Source organism: Desmodus rotundus, chromosome 11, assembly GCF_022682495.2.
Source record: "Desmodus rotundus isolate HL8 chromosome 11, HLdesRot8A.1, whole genome shotgun sequence".
NCBI classification, from domain to species: domain Eukaryota; kingdom Metazoa; phylum Chordata; class Mammalia; order Chiroptera; family Phyllostomidae; genus Desmodus; species Desmodus rotundus.
Genome location: NC_071397.1, coordinates 20,277,504 through 20,299,096, shown reverse-complemented (window position 1 = coordinate 20,299,096; position 21,593 = coordinate 20,277,504). Strand labels below are relative to the sequence as shown.

Here is a 21,593-nt window from a genome sequence, read left to right as displayed (position 1 = left end):
AGTTTAAACATGTAAGAATAAATACACACTTTTAATAAATATATTCCACTTGGGGGCCCCCCCTTGTATGTGTTGTGCTTTCTTCAGTGTTCCTTTGTGCTTATGTCCTCAGAAAGCTTCTCTTGCCTGTCTGTTCTTCTCCTCCCACAGCATCACAGTTCTTTTCTAGAACTTCACTCAGGTGTAATTTTATACATTAATATGCTCTTTTGTCAAGTAATCTGGTCAGTTAAATCATTTAAGCTACTTGGCTTGGATGGCAAACTAGTTTCTGTATTAGTTATACATATTGAAAGACAGAGATTCATGAATATTCTTGAAATTTCATTGTATAGTGCTATAAAGTCTGCCAATGACTAGAAGAATCCATAGTGGATATTAAAAATATACACTTGATTTTGGTTACCTAGTTACCCTGGCTGTGTACCTAAGAATATCTGTTGGAATTTTGGAAAACTTTGAAGAAAATTGTATAATAAAATAAACTTTAAATCACATTCATACATTTAAAAAAATAAGAGTGATATCTCGGATAATTTCTTTGGATTTTATTCTTATTTTTATTCAGAGTATTTAAAAGAAACCACTTTGCCCTTCTGACTACTTAAAAAATCTATATATTTATACTGGCAGACTGTTTTATAGTTTGATTATGATTGGGCTCCAAAGACAGTGTGACCCTTGCACATTTGATGGTTTTATTACCAATTTCCATTTTAAAACTATATATCTTTCCTGGAGCATTGCAGTTATGAATCATGGAAGAAAAGTAAATTGACTCTGTATACTTCAACCCTACAATCTGGCAGTGAGAATATTTTTTTCCTATAAAATGACTCATTTACAAAGAAAATTTTTTGAACATAGGAAAATGTTAAATACTGTCAGAAGATTTGCAGATGGGGGAAGTGTGGATATTTGGACCTGCTAATAATTGCAAAATGGTAAAATTAGTGTGGACAAGTATTAAACAGTCAAAGATCATGTGAAGGTTATAATTAAACACACACACACAAACACAGAAACTTGTATATTTAGAAGAATAAAAACTCAGTAAGCTATAAGAAAAACTTATCATTTTTCTTGTTTTAGTGAGCCCAGCTATGAGTCAACCAACATTTTATTTCTTGCTCCTCTTGGAAATTTTTCTGTTGTAATATTCTTCCCTGTTAACCTTTATTTTCCTGGTTTTAAGTCCAAAATTTTTTTTTCTGAATTTCACCCAATTTCTTCTGGTAATTTGCCCTGGGATTCCCCACCTTGGATATGGTTTTTGTTTTTTATTTTATTATAAATCATGCTTCCTCTAGCTTCTAAAATAATCTTTAAGTTTTTTTGTACAACTAAGTTTTCAATACCTCATCTCATTGTAAGTTAAGTAAAAAACAATAATAGCTTGGGTATAGTATTGTGGGAAGTATTTATTATTCCTGTATTGCAGTTCTTCAAAATCAAAACCAGCAGAACCATTGTAAAGTACACTGAAGCCTTGGCCCTGGATGGGTAGCTCAGTTGGTTGAAGCGTTGTCCTGATACACCAAGGTTGTGGGTTCAGTCTCCAGTCAGGGTACATACAGGAATCAAGCAATGAATGCACGAATAGGTGAAACAACAAATCTCTCTCTTCCTCTCTTTGAAATCCATAAAAATACATACACTGAAGCTTTGTTCACATGTGCAGGATTAGATTTGTATGAATGTTGAAAAATGTTCAATAATGATGATGAATACTGGACCTGTCATTCTTCATGCATTAAAGGTAGCTGTTAAGGCTACAGAATAACATTCTGCAGAAATGTTCTAATAGTTTTGTACAATAGTCATTTGTCTGAAGAAAAGAAAGAAACTTATGTACATTTATTGAGACCCTAACATCTGCCAGGCATTTTCACCTACGACACCATCTGTTTCTTTTCTGAAGTAAAATGGGTATTATCATGGTAAAAAAAAAAAAGGTTTGTCCAGGCAAAGTGACCTAGCCAATATCCCATAGAAAAGGAGGAGCAAAAATTCAGCTGAAGGTCTTTTTCAATTTCCAAATTCATTGTCTTTCTACTGCATTGTGTTGTATCAGGATTTGGGGGTTCTGAGTGCTTCTCGGAGCACCAATGTAACAGTAGTTTGGCTCAGTGGGTTTCTTTGACTCTGATTACTCATTCTCAGATCATAAGATCTGATCTAATATGGAGCGTTTTCTGACTGAGGGTGGGTCCACTGGCTCCGTCAACTGACTATCTATGTAACTCAGGGCCAGTCACTTAACCTCTGTGCTTCGGTGCCCTCATTTTAAAATGGGGATAAGGTAGAACCTACACTAAAGGGTGGTTGGGAAGTTGAAGTGAGTTAATTAGTCTGGAACATGATAAGTATATAAATCATTGCCATTCTTATTTTTCCAATTATAAGAGCCTATTTGTTGTGAATCATGTTGGACTCCCCAGAGAGTGTATGCAAGGTTCTGAGGAACCGAAAGGGCATCCTAGGCGGTAGCATTTACAAGTAACCCAGATCTGTTTGGGCATGTGCTAACAGGGATAGCATTGAAATTCAACTCCCGGACTACGGATTCCAAAGTGGTAGGGGAAGGAGATTCAGTGATAACTACTGTGGTGCAGATATAAAGCTGAGCAAATTCTGTGCAGATTGACTTTTTTCTTTTTTCTGACTAATCTTGAAGACATGAATCACATGGTATTACTAAAAGTTTCAATTTGCTAATGGAAAGAGCATAAACGTCATGTGGTTCCTTAGGGAAAGAGATATTTCACTCTTATGTGCCACGTGGATGGCTTGAAGGTAATTTCTTCCAGTGTTTGATTTGCAGAAAATGTGCCAAACATGGTGTTCAATGCTGGAGGTACAAAAACGAATTAAACTTTGTTCCTCATCTCAAGGGGGCACAAAATCCAGTGACCACAAACTGTGCCAACCCAGAGAGCGTATAGCAGTTTTGAAAATTGCTGATTGTTTTGTATGGAACAAGGAAAGGTCAGTTATGAAACTCATTCGCTGGTGGAGTAAAATGTTTAGGACTGGGCAAAGGGACTCAAGAAGAAAATGTGAGTTGGAGAAATCCTGAATAAAGTGTAATGATACAGTCTGTGAATACTGAATGGGGTATAAAGGAAAGGATGGTGGCTGGTAATTGAAATTATATACTCGTCATCATTCTGGGAGTAACGGAGAGCATTTTGCAAAATACGAAATGCAAGTGCATGTGAAATGAGAAAAACTACAATCTGTGACTGGTCTTTTTGAGACAGCCACTGTACTGTTATTGTTGTCGTTGTTATTAGAGTTAGCAAAGAGTAGTAGAAGAAATATTTGAAAACGGGACTGGAAAAGCATGGAATTGTGATGTCTCCAAAGCTGCAGCTAAATGGGTACTGAAAAGCGGTTGGATAAATGTAAAGACCACCGAGTAGCCACGTAGCCACGCGGAAATGAAGCTTTTGGGTTTCAGTGACAATGTAATTGAAACACTAGTGAGATCTGTGTCAATACTGTTGACAAACAGAAAGCTATACCCAAACAGTAAGATCTGAGAAAGATGAATCTGAACAAGAGAGGTAAATGTGTTTGCAGGTTTCAGGTGGTCCAAGTTAACATTGGTCCAAGTGACATTGACTTTGGTCCAAGTGACATTCAGGTGGTCCAAGTGACATTGACTCTGAGAAACCTAAATAAATGTCAGGGCCTTCAAGTGTGTTTTTGAGTTCAGTTGCCATGTGCTGAGTGATGAATGAATAGTTTCCTCCTGTCTGAAAAAGATGTGCTGTCTTATCAGGGGTCCAGTTTCTGGAGGGATGTGTAAGAAGCGGTGGAGATGAAAGTGACCATGGCCTCAGCAGACAGCTCATTCTTGGGAGGGGGAGGAACACGGCACAGCCATGTTCTTGAGATTAACATCAGTAGCTTTCTAAAAGGAGCAATCCAGAGGCCGTTACAGACTTACTCTGAAGGATAACATTCAGGGTTTAATTTATTCTAGGGATTAACTTGGATGGTCATTAATCAGGTAGTTTAAAAATGTATTACATTTGTTAATCCTGCAGTTTTAGGTGTTTTTCTCCGGAATATGTTGAGTATGTTCTAACGTGCAGTACATTTTTTTAGGAGCTGTGAACATTGGCTTTATGTTTTGATCCCAGAGCCATCCTTTTACTTGAAGCATTTCTGGATGTTTTTATTAATCTAGAGATATCTAAGACCTTTTTTTCCTAAAGGCTGAAGGGTATGAATTTCTTATTAAGCATTTGATACTTTGTTATTTTGGTTTCTTAAACTAAGCGAAGTCTGACGGGTAAGAAACTTGAGACAGGAGTGAATCCTGAAATGCAGGGCTGTGCTTTGTGAGTGTGATGACATATTAACTGCTTCTTGTTTACTTTTCTGTAGGGATATCAGGGAATCCCAGGATCACCCGGTATTCCAGGATCCCCAGGAATGCAAGTATGTGATCTGTTTATGTGCCTTTTAGAAACAGCATTTCTAGTGAACCAAAAAACCATAATTAACAGAATTTTGTTTTGTGGCTAATTTAGGGAGCACGAGGACTACCAGGTTACAAAGGAGAACCAGGGAGGGATGGTGAAAAGGTAAACACACACACACACACACACACAAATGTTTCAGTCACTCAAAGACAAAGATCTTACCTCTGATGACTCCCATTCAATAGTGTTCACCGTGGCGAATTCCAACATTTGTGGGCTCAGGAATTTGTCAGTGGCCATTGTCTAATAAAGGCGTTATTATTAGATGAAAGTGGTTACTACTTGATGGCTGCTGTCAAATGGTATCAGTATTGGCATTATGTCGGTGCCATGTTCTCTCCCGTGGTTAAGCTCTGGGAGTTGGTGGGGGAGCCACCCTCTTAGAAGGCAGAGGATTTAGTGAGTGGCATGTGTCCCCTATTAGCCACAGATAGCCCAATGTCCATGTGTCCATCATAGATTCCTATCTGACAGATGGCCTATTGGCTTAGCTTTTTAGCTTTACCGAACTTCTCCCCAGAGCTTCAGTGGGTACAGATAACATTGAAAGTGCTGACTTTCCTTTTTTTTTTTTTTACAACTTTGAAATTTTCCAATCTTCCTATTGAAGTACATATTCTTTAAATATGTTTAATAAGTTAGTTCCTCCCCATGGATCCAGTCAAGGCCTATTGGCCCTGGGAGCTGGTCCACATCTAAGATGCCCGTTTTTATTTGCTCAGATCCCCATGTTGATTTGTTAACTTAATTCCTAAAGTGCAATCTTATTTCTAAGTTCTTGCTTTGCTCCTGGTGAAAACCTGTACTAATTTTCTAACTACAACCCTTGCAAAATTATCCTCTTTTTAAAATAATGTGTATAGCACCTACATGTGAGGAATACTGATGTAGACTATATGCATTTTATGTTTAAAAACATTAAAGCCATTAGTGACATAGGAGGGAGAAGTAGTTAGAACCGGCTTAGCGGAGTTGCCACTTTTTTTATGGCTTTCTCAAAAAGAGAAAGTAGTCCACCTGTGCAGCTTTCTGAAAACACCGCTGCACAGACAGTGGTGTGTGGGGAAAAGGAGGGAGAGGCACAAAGCAGCTGCAGGTTACAGGCTGAGCCCTGAATTCAGCCTACTTAAACAGCCCGTCAGTAGCCCAAAGGATGAGCGTCTCAAACCAACCAGATAGCCTCCTTTAGTTCCCCCTACTTCTCTTTCTCATCACGGTGCGAGTGTGCCTCTACTCTTCACTTTCTCACTTCCTTTAGCTCTTTAACCCGTGCCAGTGGGATTTCTATCCCAACCTTCCGCTGCATAGGGAGATCACTAATTCTACCATCTTCCAAATCCAGCAGTCATTGTTTTCCAGTAATCTCTGCTATCTTGTCTGATGTCTCAGCAGCGTTTGACACAATTGGTTATTTCCTCCTTCTTGGAATGCTTTCTTCTCTTGGTTCTGAGATATCACATGTTCCTATATTTTCTGATGCCTTAATTGGTTACTTTTTCACAGTTTAGGTATTATCTACTCTTCCTCTTTCCATTCTCTGAACATGGGGGTGTTCAGTCCTGTGCCCTTCCTCTCCTTCCTTAGTAGAGTCTATTATTTTAATATTATTAAATATAAACTTATAGGAATATCAATTATGTAGAAAATATATAAACATATTGGTGATGAGCATAGTAATGATTAATATGTTGATATAATTCATGTTAAAATTAATATCATAAATAAAACAGTATTAAATGAATAAATATATATACATATACACACTCTATTTTCTTATAAAATATTTTGCTTTATCTGAATCTGAAGATTCCATGGGATTGTTGTGATAACAGGGATTTTCTGAAAAAATGTTTTCTGCTATTTATGAGAAGAGTGGTACCATATTTTTCTTCTTTCCTATATCCTTTCCTCAGATGCTCTTTTTCTAAAACAGCTCTAGCTGTGACCTCCCTAAATATTCTCAGAAACCAGGGCCCAGTGTCCCTCCACCATATATAGTGCTTCCCTGTGTGGACTTGGGATTTCAGTACTTCTCTGGATACTTTTGCAAAGTCTGGTTTGTTTCCTAATCTTTCACCCTCTTTGATTTTAAGGCTCTGTAATGAATCCAGCATCTCAGTTTATTATGAAGAACTGATGATTCCATGTCCTGCCTCATTTATTGGCTGCTATGCCTCTTTCTATCCCGTTTTATTTTTCTCTACTGGCATCATTGGGAAACTTACAACTTTTATTGAATTTTTATAGAGTGCTTCATACTTTCTTGGTTCTAAACTTGACTTCTCACCTTCACTTTGGGTATACTCTGTTCTGTGGTCAATGATAAGCTCTGCAGTGACCCTGTAGTAGGAGCTCAGGCATCTACCTTTTCCTAGGCCTGAGTCGCCCAGTGGTGATCCCTGAATCCCAGGGAAATGCCCACCCTTGTGTTAGAGAGAGAGGGAGCATTTTGGAGAGTTCCCAATAAGTCACTATTGCCTGAGCCTGAGTAAGACTTAGCGTTTGTTTTTTACTTAGAGGAGAAATAAACAACCAAAATGTGTAAGGCTTGTGATGTATTGGGTGCTTGAAGGCTTTTACTGCTGTGTGTACATTTTTCTGTTTTATTTTCAGACATATTTTGCATCTGTATTATACACATTATTATCATTTGAAATCCTCACAAAAGGCATATGGAGTTAGTTGAATAAGTCATGCTATGCCTATTTTTACATTAATTGTTAAGTGAGCCATTCTTCATTCACAGTTTGGAAAACTGAGAAGTGAAAAACTTAAATCATTTGTCTGAAGTTACTCAGGCATCAGGGAGTTGAGATAAAATGTCTTGATCTCAATGTGGCTTTCTTTTCTCCATATTTTTCTGCTTTGTCCAGAATAGTTTGTGGCAGTGAAATGTGTTCTACTTTGCCATTATTGCCTGAATTGTGAGAAGAATTCCTGAATGCCTACCAAGGAGACATTAGGAGGATGAGGGGGCTGGGTGAATGAGTTTAGGTTGCTGTGATTGTGCCATGAACAGGATTAATGGTCTGCATCTCTCTTAAAGGAGGTGAGATAGTTCACTCTAGATCATAGGTCACCAAACTTTAAATAGCAAATTCTTTGCAGTATAAGACCTTTGGGCATGTGGTCCCATATATATGCATAATAACATGCCTATACTACTGTACAAAGCATATATTCTTTGAAAACAAATACATATATTGAAAACATTAAAATAATGAGGTTTTTAAAATTTTAGTTTTCATATTCTTTTATTACTGATATAAGTAATCTGGACCTAATTCTAAAAACTATGATTGTAGGTCAACTTATGAGATGGATAGCCTCTTTAAAGTATACGCATCAGTCACAAAAGCTTTGGAGGCAAGCTATAGCAAATGGAACCATCTTCCCGTAAATCTTGGATTCTCTTTGATTCTAATCTCTTGTAAACATGGATGCAACCAATAGTGACTCCTCAAAAAACTTATTTTTTTAATTGTTATTTTATTACAGTTGTTCAAATTCCCCCCCCTCCTTTGCCCTCCTCTGCCTAGCCCACCTCCTCCCACCATCTATCCCCACGCCATTGTCCAAGGGTCATTCATACATGTTGTTTGACTACCTTCCCCTTCTTTCCACCATTATCCCCCTCTCCCCTCCCCTCTGGCTACTGTCAGTCTGTTCCTTGTTTCCATGCCTCTGGTTCATTTTGCTCATTAGTTTATTTTGCTCATTACATTCTCTTATAAGTGAGAACATATGGTATTTGTTTTTCACCAAATGGCTTATTTCACTTAGTATATTTTCCAGTTCCATCCATGTTGTTGCAAAAAGTACGAGTTCCTTTTTAGTTTCTGCTGCATAGTATTCCATTGTATAAATGTACTACAGTTTTTGATCCACTCATCTTCTGATGGGCACTGAGGCTGTTTCCAGAATTTGGCTATGGCAATTAGAGCTGTTATGAGCAAAGAGGTGTGCAAGTTCTTTTGAACTGGTGCTTCAGGATTCTTAGGGTATATTCCCAGCAGTGGACTCTCTGGGTCAAAAGGCAGTTACATTTTTAGTTTTTTTTAAAGGAAATTCCATCCTGTTTTCCATAGTGGCTGTACCAGCCTGCATTCCCGCCAACAGTGCACTGGGGTTCCCTTTTCTCCACATCCTTGCCAGCACTTGTTGTTTGTTGATTTATTAATGATGGTCATTCTGACCGGTGTGAAGTGGTATCTCATTGTGGTTTTAATTTGCATCTCTTTGATGGCTAGTGATGTTGAGCATCTTTTCATATGCCTATGGGCCCTCTGTATGTCCTCCTTGGAGAAGTGTCTGTTCAGAACCTTTACCAATTTTTTGATTGGATTGTTTGTCTTCCTGGAGTTGAGTTGTATGAGTTCTTTATATGTTTTGGAGATTAAACCCTTGTCCAGTGTATCATTGGCAAATATGTCCTCCCATACAGTCAGTTCCCTTTTCATTTTGATGATGGTTTCTTTAGCGGTGCAGAAGCTTTTTAATTTGATGTAGTCCCATTTGTTTATTTTCCTTTATTTCCCTTGCCCTAGGAGATATATCAACAAAAATATTGCTACATGAGATATCTGAGATTTTCCTGCCTATGTTCTCCTCTAGGACTTCACAGTATCATGACTTACATTTAAATCTTTTATCCACTTTGAGTTTATTCTGGTGTATGGTGTGAATTGGTGGTCTAGTTTCTTTCTTTCTTTCTTTTTTTTTTTTTTTTTTGCATGTACCAGTCCAGTTTTCCCAACACCATTTATTGAAGAGACCATTTTTACTCTATTGTATGTTTATGCCTCTTTTGTCAAATATTAATTGACCATAGAGACATGGGTTTATTTCTGGGCTCTCTATTCTGTTCCATCGTTCTGTGTGTCTGTTCTTATGCCAGACCAGGCTGTTTTGATTATTGTGGCCTTGTAGTATAGTTTTATATTGGTATTGTGAACCTTCCTACTTTATTCTCCTTTATCAAGATTGCTGAGACTATTTGGGGTCTTTTCGGTTTCATAAGCATTTTTGAAATATTTGTTCTAAATCAGTAAAATATACCATTGGTATTTTAATAGGAATTGCATTGAATCTATGGATTACTTTGGGTAGTATGTACATTTTAACGATGTTCATTCTTCCAGTCTATGAACATGTTATATGCTTCCATTTGTTTGTATCTTCCTCAATTACTTTATTCAGTATTCTGCAGTTTTCCAAGTACAGGTCTTTTACCTTCTTGGTTAAATTTATTCCTAGGTACTTTATCTTTCTTGTTGCTATAGTAAATGGGAATTTTTCCTAATTTCTCCTTCTGAAAGTTTGTTGTTGGTATACAAAAATGCCATTGATATATGAATATTGACTTGTATTCTGCTGCTTTGCTGTATTCACTTATTTGGTTGAGTAGTTTTTTAGTGGAGACTATAGGGTTTTCTATGTATACTACCATGTCATCTGCAAATAAGGACAGTTTCACTTCCTCCTTTCCAATTTGGGTGGCTTTTATTTCTTTTTCTTGTCTGATCTCTGTGACTAGAACTTCCAGCCCTATGTTGAATAAGAGTGATGAAAGCAGACACACTTTCATCATCATAAGCATGACATTGGTTGTAGGTTTCTTGCATATGGGCTTTATTATGCTGAGGTGTGCTTTTGCTGAGTGTTTTTGTCATAAATGGATGCTGGGTTTTATCAAATGCTTTTCAGCATCTGTTGATATGATCATGTGGTTTTTGTCTTTAAGTTTGTTTATGTGGTATATTACATTTATTGATTTGCAAATATTGTACCATCCTTGCATCCCTGGAATAAATTCCACTTGATCATGCTGTATGATCTTTTTAATGTATTGCTGGATCCAGATTGCCAATATTTTGTTGAAGATTTTAGCATGTGTGTTCATCAGAGATACTGGCCTATAATTTTCTTTCTTTCTTGTGTCTTTCCCTGGTTTTGGATTTGGGATAATACTGGCCTCATAAAAAGAGTTTGAGAGTCTTCCCTTTTCTTGAATTTTCCAGAATAGTTTGAGAAGGATAGGAGTTAGTTCTTTGAATGTTTCATAAAACTTGCCTGTGAAGCCATCCAGTCCAGGGCTTTTATGTGCTGTGAGGTTTTTGATTACTGCTTCAGTTTCGCTGGCATATCTGCCCCTGCCCCTGCCATGTCTCCACCCAAGGGTAGAGTGATCTCTCATGTGCTGAGCTTGCTTGTACCGTTGTCTCAGCCAACCTCCTCTTACACCCCTCCACCTCACTCCTCTCCAGTGATCGGATCAGATCTCTGTATCAGACTGCTGTGAACCTACCTCTACAGTAGGCAAGATGTCCTGGATGTTGAATCATCAATACGTCACTAAAGCTTCTGGATGACAGTGAAGGGTCAAACAAACACGTTAACTTTATCCTCTACCTTAAACTCTTATTCAAGGGAATAATAATAATTTTATTGTAATAAAACCTAAGATTGACAGGGGAACTCAAGAGTTAAAGATTTTAGTTAGTTCTAGTTGATAGGATTAAGTGATTAATGCATGTGGAAAGCTGTTGTTCCAGGAACTGAAATACAGGACCTGTGTGACTCCAGGAGGCCCACAAGCAACTCAGCCTTTATTCCCTAGAGGGTCTGCAAGGGTTAGAGATGGCTTCTGAATCATTGGGTTCCAGGGAGGGAATGTCTGCAATGCAGATAAACAGTTGTTAATCTGCGGATATAGAAATACTAGAAAAAATGCTGCCAGACTGCAACTTTTATCTGATTAACCTTTTCCCAAACCTGTTACCTACCCTTTTCTTTTCCCGATAAAAAGATTGGCTTGACATGAGTAGTTAAGATGGATTTTAGGGTACATAACCCACCATTTTCTCAGATAGCTGGCATCTCAATAAAGTACCCATAAAGATTCAATCTTCTTCTCTATGTATTACTCTGGTAGTGACAGGTAGCAAGAACACTGACTTTTCCAGATTTAATAAGGCAGAGAGAGTGAAAGAAGAAATAACAAACAGATCCACATTTTTGAAAGCTGAAAAGATCCAAGGAAGCTGAATCCTAAAACTAGAAGTCACGTGATTCATGAGAGAGAAGAGACTTCCTTTATACACACAACCACACACACACAGAGTCACATTCATACACACATGCATACACACATGCTCACAGGCATCCCAAAGGCTCAGGAAAGCATAATGTCAAGTATTTCTAAAATTGGTGGAAAATTGCAAGTAGAACTAAAAATGGGATGGTCGGATGTCCCTTTAATAACAATGAAGTCCCACTATTTCTTCCTCAACTCTGTATAGCCAAGTGAATTCCCTTCTTCCAACCTGGCAGAAATATAAAATTTAATACCCGGAAAAGTTAAAACTGAGAGTCTTTAGACTTGGAAGAAAAAGTGGAGAAGTACTAAAACAATCTGATGTAGAGATCATTTACCCATGCTGGCTTCCCCTACCTGGCCTCCAGAATGCTGTCAGCCAGTGCTGTATGCCAAAGCTGTGGAAGATCCAACTGTGAAGAATCCACTGATGTACAGGGCTGTCCAATGCAGTGACCCAACCAGTTCATGTTATAGTGAAGCTCAGTCCGTGAACACTATTGCACTGAGAACTTACCTTCAGCTTCCATATTAGCTGACAAACAGGAACCACAAAATATCTTAAGAAAGCTAAAGATCAACAAAAAAATCTTATAGGAAACTCACATGGGACATGGAGAAGAGGACTGGCAGAATCTATCATTAGTGTTCTCAGAGAGACAGAAGCCCCGATAGGCTCTTGCTTCATCTGTGTTCCTTAGTGTTGAGTGATGGGTCATCCGGGCCAACCTGTTGCTCATGACCCCCTTGTAGACCACATTCCAGTCCCTTGGTCTTGGCAATCCCTGCACAAACCATCCTAGTCCCATTCCCAGGGTCTGCAGGCTTCTTCCTGTCAGTCCTGCTCTGAAGGCCTTCTAACACAATTGTTTCTATCCGTATACTTAGAGGTCGCTGAGGGAAGGTTGTTCATGTGAAGTGTGGATGGAGCTTCAGTGAGTGGTTAGAGTTGCTGATGAGATTCCCCTAAGCTCCGAAATGCTTTCCTTCTCTGAACATAAATAAAACCTTGATAAATGAAAATTAATCTTTCATAGAGACAGGGTTTTACTATAGATATGCACTTAACTGTTCACAGATTTATTTTCAATAGACTTTGAAAGGGATAAGGTTGAAAAATATATGATGAATTTTTTAGGCTGAAATGTGTGTTCTTTAATTAATTTCAGTTTTATTTTCAGGGTGACCGTGGACTTCCTGGTTTTTCTGGGCTTCATGGAATGCCAGGATTAAAGGTTGGCATTCCTTTAATGCTTTAAGTTTGAAGAAATTGGTCTTTTTAAATTCAGCAATGCCATATAGTATTTCAAATTCTAAACTTTATATTACAAATGTGTTATAAATAAATAAATAAATAAATAAATAAATAAAGTATGTTAAAGTAAATGATAAGTTTAAGATTAATATCCTAGCTCACATAAAGCTTTATCAAATTTCTTTAAAATTTCCCATCATAAAATTAAAGTATTTAAAGATTGATGAGTAAGTTTTACTACATAGAAATTATCTTAACTATAAGTCTTATACTATGGACCATGTAATAGTACTGTCCTTATTTTTCCTTCTTTTTCTTTATAAAGCCTGGAATAGGACTTTTGTAAACAAAGTTTAAGTTATTTTATTTCTACTTTATTTTGATGTTGGCATATTAAACTCTTATTTACAACTGATATTTTGTCTTCTAGGGTGAAATGGGCCCCAAAGGAGATAAAGGATCACCTGGATTTTATGGCAAAAAGGGAAGTCTGGATCACAGAACAAAGTATCCATATTGAACCTTCAGTGTAATAGAAATAAAACCTCAAATTTTAGTCCCAGCCCACCATTATAGCAATTTGTTTTATTCACATTTCTCAAGGATTTATTAAAAAACGAAAAGGTAGCTGGTGACCCTTATACATGGTAATCTATAGGAATATGTTGTGTTGTTGATCATTTTGAACTTTTAAAATAATTACAGTGAGTGATAGCTGCTTAATGGTGTGTCTGTTGAGAATGTTATGGGCCTTCCTATTTCTTCACATTGAAGGAAGATTATGTCCTCTGTATATTTACAGTACTCACTGCCTTTTTAATTTTTCCAACATGTGGTTTATCTGTTTATTTTATTTTTTATTATATATATGTATTTATTATTGTTTAAGTACAGTTGTCTCCATTTTCCCCCCCACCACTCTCCCCAACCCCAACCATCTCCACTTCCCACCCTTGACACTTAGATGCTTGTAATACTTCTGTATCCATCAATATTTTCAATGCCTTATATTTGGTCCACTGGCCTGGTAAAATAATACTCTGTCAATAAGTTGCAAAGCCAACACAAGCTGTAGTTCTGTGAATTGTGTCATTACGTAATGAGGTTAACCTACTTTTCTACCTAAGTTAGAGTTGGAAGTTTAAGAGATTATTGAAAGGATTGTTTTTTAAGTTTTTTTTTTTAATTTTAATTTTTTAAATACAGGGCGCAAAAGGTGAAAAGGGGAACGCTGGTTTTCCTGGCCATCCTGGACGTGCTGTGAGTTCGATAGAAAAAGTTCTTGCATATTTTGCCTTAAATAAAAATGATCTCATATTATCTTTCTTTAAAAATATTGCAAAAATATATTAAAATACTTATGTTTATTTTTCAGGGAGAACCAGGACGCCATGGAAAGGATGGATTAATGGGTATTCCTGGTTACAAGGTATTTACAAAAAGGACAAAAAAGATTTCTGAATTTATGAATGAACATTAGAAAAATGTACCGCTAGCAGACTTCCTTACATATGACATTGGTGTAAAATTAATGAGTTAAAACTAGTTTTACTGTAATTTAAAAGATACTAAATGTCTTTTGAATCTATTGTCAATCCTTATATCTTAGAAATAAACTCCTAGGTTATTAAAAGGTTGACTTCTTTGAAAAGCCTTTCAGATGAGTTTGTTTAGTTGGTTAGAAGCAAGTTCTTAGCTCCGCCTCCTATTGGGTTGGGGTTTCAGTACGATTGAATGGGTTTTAGTATGTTTACCGAGTTACGCAATCATCACTAGAATCAAGTTTTAAAAGAAACCTTATACTCATTAACAGTCAGTCCCTATTTCTACTCAAGCCTTTATTCCTTCATTCCAGCTTATGCAAGCTCTAATCTACTTTCTGACTCTCTGGATTTGCCCACTCTGAACATTTCAGATAAAAGGAATCATAGTATATGTGGTCTTTCATGCCTAATCTCTTTTACTTACCATAATGTTTCCCAGGTTCATCTGCATCTTGGCCTGTATTAGTACTTTATTCCTTTTTATTGCTGATAATGTTTCATTGTATAACTATGACACATCATATTTATTCATTCATCAGTTGATGGACATTTGGCCTATTTATATTATTTGGTTATTATACATAGTGCTGTTAGGAATATTTATGTACAACTTTTTGTGAGGATGTATGTTTTCATTTCTGTTGGGTATATTCCTAGTAGTGGAAGTGTGGGAACATGTAACTATATTTAACATTTTGAGGTCAATTTACTCTTGGTATTTGCTTTCCTGATAGGTTCATGCCACCTTTCATGTTTAACCTTGGTTATGGCTCCCATTTTCTAACTAGTGTGGATCTCCTAAAAACAATTAAATTTATTCTTTCTCATTTGTTTGTAATTTTTTATTGCAATAATTTGTGATTTAAAAAATGCTTATTTTTTAAAAACTTTATTTTCTTAGAGCAGTTCCCAAATACAACCTCCTGCCCCCACTGTCACCTTCTCACACCAGAATGGTACATTTGGTTCAGTTGATGAACCTACTCTGACACACAATTATTACTCAAAGTCCATAGTTTATAGTACAGTTCACTTTTGATATTCTAAAGTATCCTACATAATACTTGCTCTGCCAGTTCATCCTTCCCTCCCTTCAACTTCTGGCAACCACTGACTGATCTTTTTTCTGCCTCCATAGTTGTGCCCTTCCCGAATGGCCATAGTTGGAGTCATACAAACTGCAGCCTTTTCAGATTGGCTTCTTTCACTTAGTACCAGGCATTTAAGGATCCTCCATGTCTTCCCATTGCTTGCTAACTCATTTCTTGTTAGCACTGAGTAACATTAATTTGTCTGAATATTCTACAGTTTATATTTCTTTTTGGGGAATCTTTGAATATTAAATCATACCTAATTTTCCTCTGACCTTTTTAAAACCTATTATCTTCAATGCCCCAATTTTTATTTTGAAAAATTTTCCTACAGATAGTTGAATTATATAAATATATGAATATTTATTTCTATTATATATTTTAACCATTCAGAAATAAATTACAGACACACTGCATTTCTCTCCTAAATATTTAACCCTTTATCTTCTAAGAATTCTTTAAATTCCATCATGACACCAAAAGATCAAATATCAATAATATTTTCTAATATTGAGACCATATTCAAATTTTTCTAGTTGTCCCCAAAATGTTCTAAATAACTATTTTCTTTATACCTGTATACCCTCAAGATTTGTGTATTTTATTTAGCAATTTTTAGTCAGGATTTTCCAGAGAAACGCCAGTAGGGTGTATGATGTATATGTGTATTTTGCATGTGTATACATGTATATAGATAGATAAAGAAAAAGACAAGACAGAGATTGATTGTTTCATTTTAAGGGATTGGCTAGCACAGCTACAGAGGCTTGTAAGTGTAAAATATGCAGGGCAGGCTGGCAGGCAGGAGACACCAAGAAGAGTTGATGTTACAGATCCAGTCCAAAGACAATCTGAAGATAGAATTCTTTTCCTCAGAGATGTGTCAGCCATTTTTTTCTTAAGTCCTTCAACCCTTGAATAAGCTCCACCCATATTATGAAGGGCAATCTGAAATATATCAGTAAGATTTTACTCCAAGTTCACTGATTTAAACAGTAATCATGTCCTTTAAAAACACCTTCAGAGCACTGTCTAGATTGGTGTTTAACCATATATCTTGGTACTGTTGCCTACTCACATAAAATTAACACACAACCTTATTTTTTAACACGTAAAATTAACTATCACAAATGGCATGACTCTTTACTCTTTTAATCTAAAGGTGACCCTTTCCCGCCCCCCACCCCCACTTTTGTTTTTTTCTGACACTAACATGAGCCTCCAGTAGAGGCTCATGTAATTTGTATTATCAGTTAGTATTATTGTATCGATAGTAAAGACGTTTTCTGATTGTTTCATTGTGATTGCATTAAGGATAAGTATTTTGGCAGGAATACAATATAGGTGATGTTTTTTATGCATTCTATTACCTTCCACTAGGAGACATATAACACCTCTCTATATTGGTCATACTAAGTTTGATCGTGTGGTTAAGAGAGTTGGAACAGCTCTCTGTGTGCAGGGATATGTATGTGTTTGTTGGTTTTTCCACGGCATGTCTCTAATTTGCTTAGGTTCCATTTAAATGTCTCTAAAAAGTGCAATAATTTCCTTTATAAAAATATAGCACATATTTTGTTAGTTTTCCCAAGTATGTAACATTATTGATGCTACTGTAATAGTATCATTCTTGTAGCTTTATTGAAGTAAAATTTATGTATAAATAAAATTCACTCATTTTGTGCAACTACCACCAAATTCAAGTTTTAGAATTTTTGTCATCCCCAAGAGTTCTCTTACTCTCCCTGGCAGTGAATTACTAACCCCACCCCTTGACACTAGGCAACTACTGCTCTGCTTTCAGTCACTATACCACTCTTACAATTTCAGTGAAATGTAATCGTGCCGTGTTTAGTTGTATGGATACATGATAGTTATTATTTTCATTCATCAGTTGATGAACATTTGACTTGGTTCACATATTTGACACTTATGAATGATATGAATATTGATATGGATATTCTTATGGACATCTGAGTTGGATATGTTTTAATTTCTCTTGGGTAGATACCTAGAATTGCTGGGTTGTATAAGGAGTATATATTTAACTTCTTAAAAAACTACCTGTTTTCCAAAGTGGTTGCATGTTTTTCTATTTCTATCAGCAATGGATAGAAATGCCAGTTTTACCAAGCCCTGCTAATAGTACTATCACCCTTTTTATATTTTAGCCATTTTAGTTAGTAGGTAGTTGTATTTCATTGTGGTTTTAGTGTGCATTTCCCTGATGACTGATGGTGTTGACCTCTTTTTTATGGCCTTGGCCATTTGTAAACCTTCTTTTGTGAAGTGTCTATACAAACATTTGACTATCAAAAAAATTGGGGGGTTGTCTCCATTTTAATGAGTTGTAAGAGTTCTTAATATATTTGGATATAACTTACTCATCAGATATATGCTTCCAAATATTTTCTCCCAACCTTTGGATTGCCTTTTCTTTTTCTTAATCGTACCTTTTGGTAGGAAAACATTTTTAATCTGGATGAAGTCCAGTTTCTTAATTTTTTTTAAAGTAATGCTTTCTGTGTACTATTTAAGAATCTTTACCTAACTTAAGGTCACAAGATTTTTCTCCTATCTTTTCTTTAAAAAAATTAATTTTCTTCGACACTTATATGTAGAAAATCATATTTTCTAAATGAATATTACCTTAGGTTACACATTTAGGTCTATGATCCATTTTGAATTCATATTTATGTATGTGTGGTATGAAGCAAAAGTCAAGGTTAATTTTTTTAATGTGGAGATCCAGTCATTTCAGCACCGTTTATGGAAAAGACTATCATTTCCCATTGAATTACATGACCACTTTTGCCAAATGTAAATTGACCAGTATCTGTATGAAATCATATTTGGACTCTTGGTTCTGTTTTAATAACCTATACTTCTGTTCTTCCTCAACAGCATATTGTCTTGCTTGCCATAGCTTTAAAATAAGTCTGGGAATCAGATAGGATAAATACTCTAAATTTGTTTTTCTGTTTTTAAGTTGCAATGGGTATTCTAGAACCATACCAATCTTATATAAGCTTTAGTATCAGCTTGAAAAGTTTACCAAAAAAGCCTACTGATTTTTGTTAAATGAACCTTTTAGTTTGGAATAATTTTAGGGTTATGGAAAAGCTGCAGACACAGCTCAGAGTTCCCTTCTATGCTTTACCCAGGGTTCCTCATGTACACTCCTACGTTACTATGGTACATTTATCAAAACAAAGAAATCAATATTGGCAAATTTCTGTACGCTGAACTCAACGCTTTATTTGGGCTTCATTACTTTTTTTCACAACCCTCCTCCTCCTTTTCCAGAGTCTAATCCCGGATATGCCACAGTGCATTATTTGTCTTACCTCCTTAGTCTTTTGATTTGTGATAATTTATTGTTCTTTTCTTGTTTTTCATGACTTCGACAATTTGAAGAACATTGGGCAGGTATTTTGCAGTGCCACTTAATTTGGATTTGTCTGATATTTTCCTCATGATTAGACAGGGATTATGGTCTTTTTGTGGGGTGGGGGGAAGATAACACAGAGGTGATTTGCCCCTCTCAGAATAGCAGAGGGTTATACTACCCACGTGAGTAATCATTGGTTTTATTAACTTTGATCACTTGGTAGTATCTGCCAGATTTCTCCACCTTAAAGTTTCTGCTTTTTTCTTACCACATTCTCTTTGGAATCAAGTTACTAAATCCAGCCCCTCCTCAAGATGGGGGAAGGGGTGGAATTAAGCTCCAGTTCTTAGAGAATAGGCTGTCTTAACATTTTTCATTTATTTGGGGGAGTTGAGGTGGAAATGATATTGTCTACCAGTCTTAGAACATGATACGCTTGTTGCACTTACGTAGATTTTCTTATTTATCTCAGCAATGTTTTGTAGTTTGAAGTGTACAGACCTTGCATGCCTTTTGTAAAATTCATATGCAAGAATTTAATTTTATTTTTTCATACTCTTTTAAATAGATTTTTAAAAAATTTATTTTTGGTTTGTTTTTTTGCTAATATATGAAAATACATAATTAGTCTGTATATAGATCATATGTCATATACTGTGTAATATTGCTGAATTCATTTATTGGCTTCTACAACTTTCTTTATAAGTTTTGTAGGATTTCCTGCACAGATGATAATATTGTCTGCAAATAAAGACAGTTTTCCACTTCTATACTAATTTATGTGATTTTATTTATTTCAATGCACTGACAAGGCCCCCCAATGCCATATTGAATTTAAGTGGTGAGAATGGATAATCTTGCCTTCTTTGTGATCTTATGTAGAAAGCCTTCAGTTTTTCACTAGTAAGTGTTGGTTGTTGGTTTTATGTAGAAATACTACATCAGGATGAGGAAATTCTTTTTTACTCCAATTCTTTTTAGAAGTTTTCTCCTTTTTAATTATGATAAGGTGTTGAATTTTGTCAAAAAACTTTTTCTGTGCTTGAGTTATGATTTTCCTCCCTTATTTCCTTAAAATGATTTATAACATTAATTGATTTTTGTATGTTACACTAACTTTGCATTATTGGGATAAATCCAGTTGGTCATCTTAAATTATTGTTCATTGTCACGAGGGTTATTAGTGATATTTTTTTTTTTAGCTTCGGTATTTGGGTAATGATACTAGCTTCTATTTTCCAAAAGCATTTATGTAGAATTAGTATCATTTCTCCCTTATTAGTTTGGTAGAATTCACCAGGGAAGCCATGTGAACATGGGCTTTGTAGGTGTGAGCAAGATTTTAATTATTAATTAATTTTCTTTATTAAACATTGGGATGTTTAGATTTTTTCTTCTTGAGTCAGTTTTGGTCATTTGTGCCTTTTAAGGAATTTGTCCATTGCCTTGAACTTTCAATTTTGTTGGCATATTTTGTTTATAATATTACATTATTCTTGTCCTTTAGTTTAGGATTTATAATAATGATTTATATTTCACTCTTAATATTATATTTTGTAATAATGATTTTTTGGTAGTTACAATTGAAATCAAGCACCAGGGGACTTTTCCCCACTTCCCCCTGCCATCTGGGACTGGTGATTTTTTTGTTGAGTAGTTCTCGTATAAGTTTCTCTTACACGAAAATTGTTCTGCGTAAGCACTCTAGTTCTCAGAGGGTGAATAATAGGAAACTTTATTTTCTTAGGAAATCAGCCAGTCCATCTAGATTTTTCAAGTGATTTATATAATATCATGGAAATTCCTTTTATGATTTTAAAATGTTCTATTAATTTAGTTATTATTTTTCCTTTGTCATTTACTTATGTTGAATATTTGTTTTTATTTTTTTCCCTTTGATTGTATGAATTTCTAGATCATCTATTATATTGGTTTTTATTCAAAGATACAACATTGTGATATAATTATTGACTTCATTGATTTTTCTGTTTTTTAAAAACTTTTATTCATACTAGTTCCTTTCTTCTTTTTTCCTACATTTTTTCTCTAGCCTGTATAATTATAAAGTAAATCTATTTTTATTCTCTTATTTTTTTTGCTCTAGGTAATTTATAAATCTTTTCCACTTATGACTTCAATTGCATTCCCCTGATTTTAATGTACAATGTTTTCATTAACATTACTTTTAGAAATCCTGCAACTTTGGTTTTATTTCTATTTTTAAAGAGTTGTTTAAAAGTTTTAATTTTTTTTTGGATTGAAAGTCTTTTAATTATGATTCTGTTGTCAATTTCTGGTTTTATTGTACTATATCAGAGAATATTATTTGTATAATTTCTTCCTTATGATGTTTGTTGAAAAAAACTTTTTCTTTGACTTATTATATGTTCAATTTTCAGGAATGTTCCCTGTGCATATGAGAAGGTAAATCTATTTTGAGAATGTGAAAGTCAACATACATTTGTAAGATTTATTTTATAGAATACCTTGTCTAGATCTTCATATATGTACTTGCTTTTGGTTTCTTTGCCCTGTCTGGACAGAGTGGTGTGTTAGTGTCCTGTTAGTGTATTTCCATCAGTTTCCCCTTCCATCTTCTGGTTCATGAAGGTGGTTTTTATGTTATTTGTTGCATAGATACTCATAATTGTTACATCTTCATTTTTGACTGTGACTTTAGTCTTATACATAGCTTGAATTCTATATTCAAGCTATGATCT

At 35.5% G+C, this 21,593-nt stretch overlaps 1 protein-coding gene across 2 annotated transcripts in view; it reads left to right on the top strand.

Moving 5' to 3' along the window:
• Positions 1-21,593, top strand: part of COL21A1 (collagen type XXI alpha 1 chain) — a 168,822-nt gene that overhangs the window by 97,514 nt on the left and 49,715 nt on the right. For both annotated transcript variants that reach the window (XM_053914309.1, XM_053914308.1), the window contains 6 exons: positions 4,399-4,452; positions 4,545-4,598; positions 12,774-12,827; positions 13,278-13,333; positions 14,056-14,107; positions 14,223-14,276. In XM_053914309.1, coding sequence (XP_053770284.1) covers positions 4,399-4,452; positions 4,545-4,598; positions 12,774-12,827; positions 13,278-13,333; positions 14,056-14,107; positions 14,223-14,276 — 324 coding nt within the window. The remainder of the gene's footprint in view (positions 1-4,398; positions 4,453-4,544; positions 4,599-12,773; positions 12,828-13,277; positions 13,334-14,055; positions 14,108-14,222; positions 14,277-21,593) is intronic.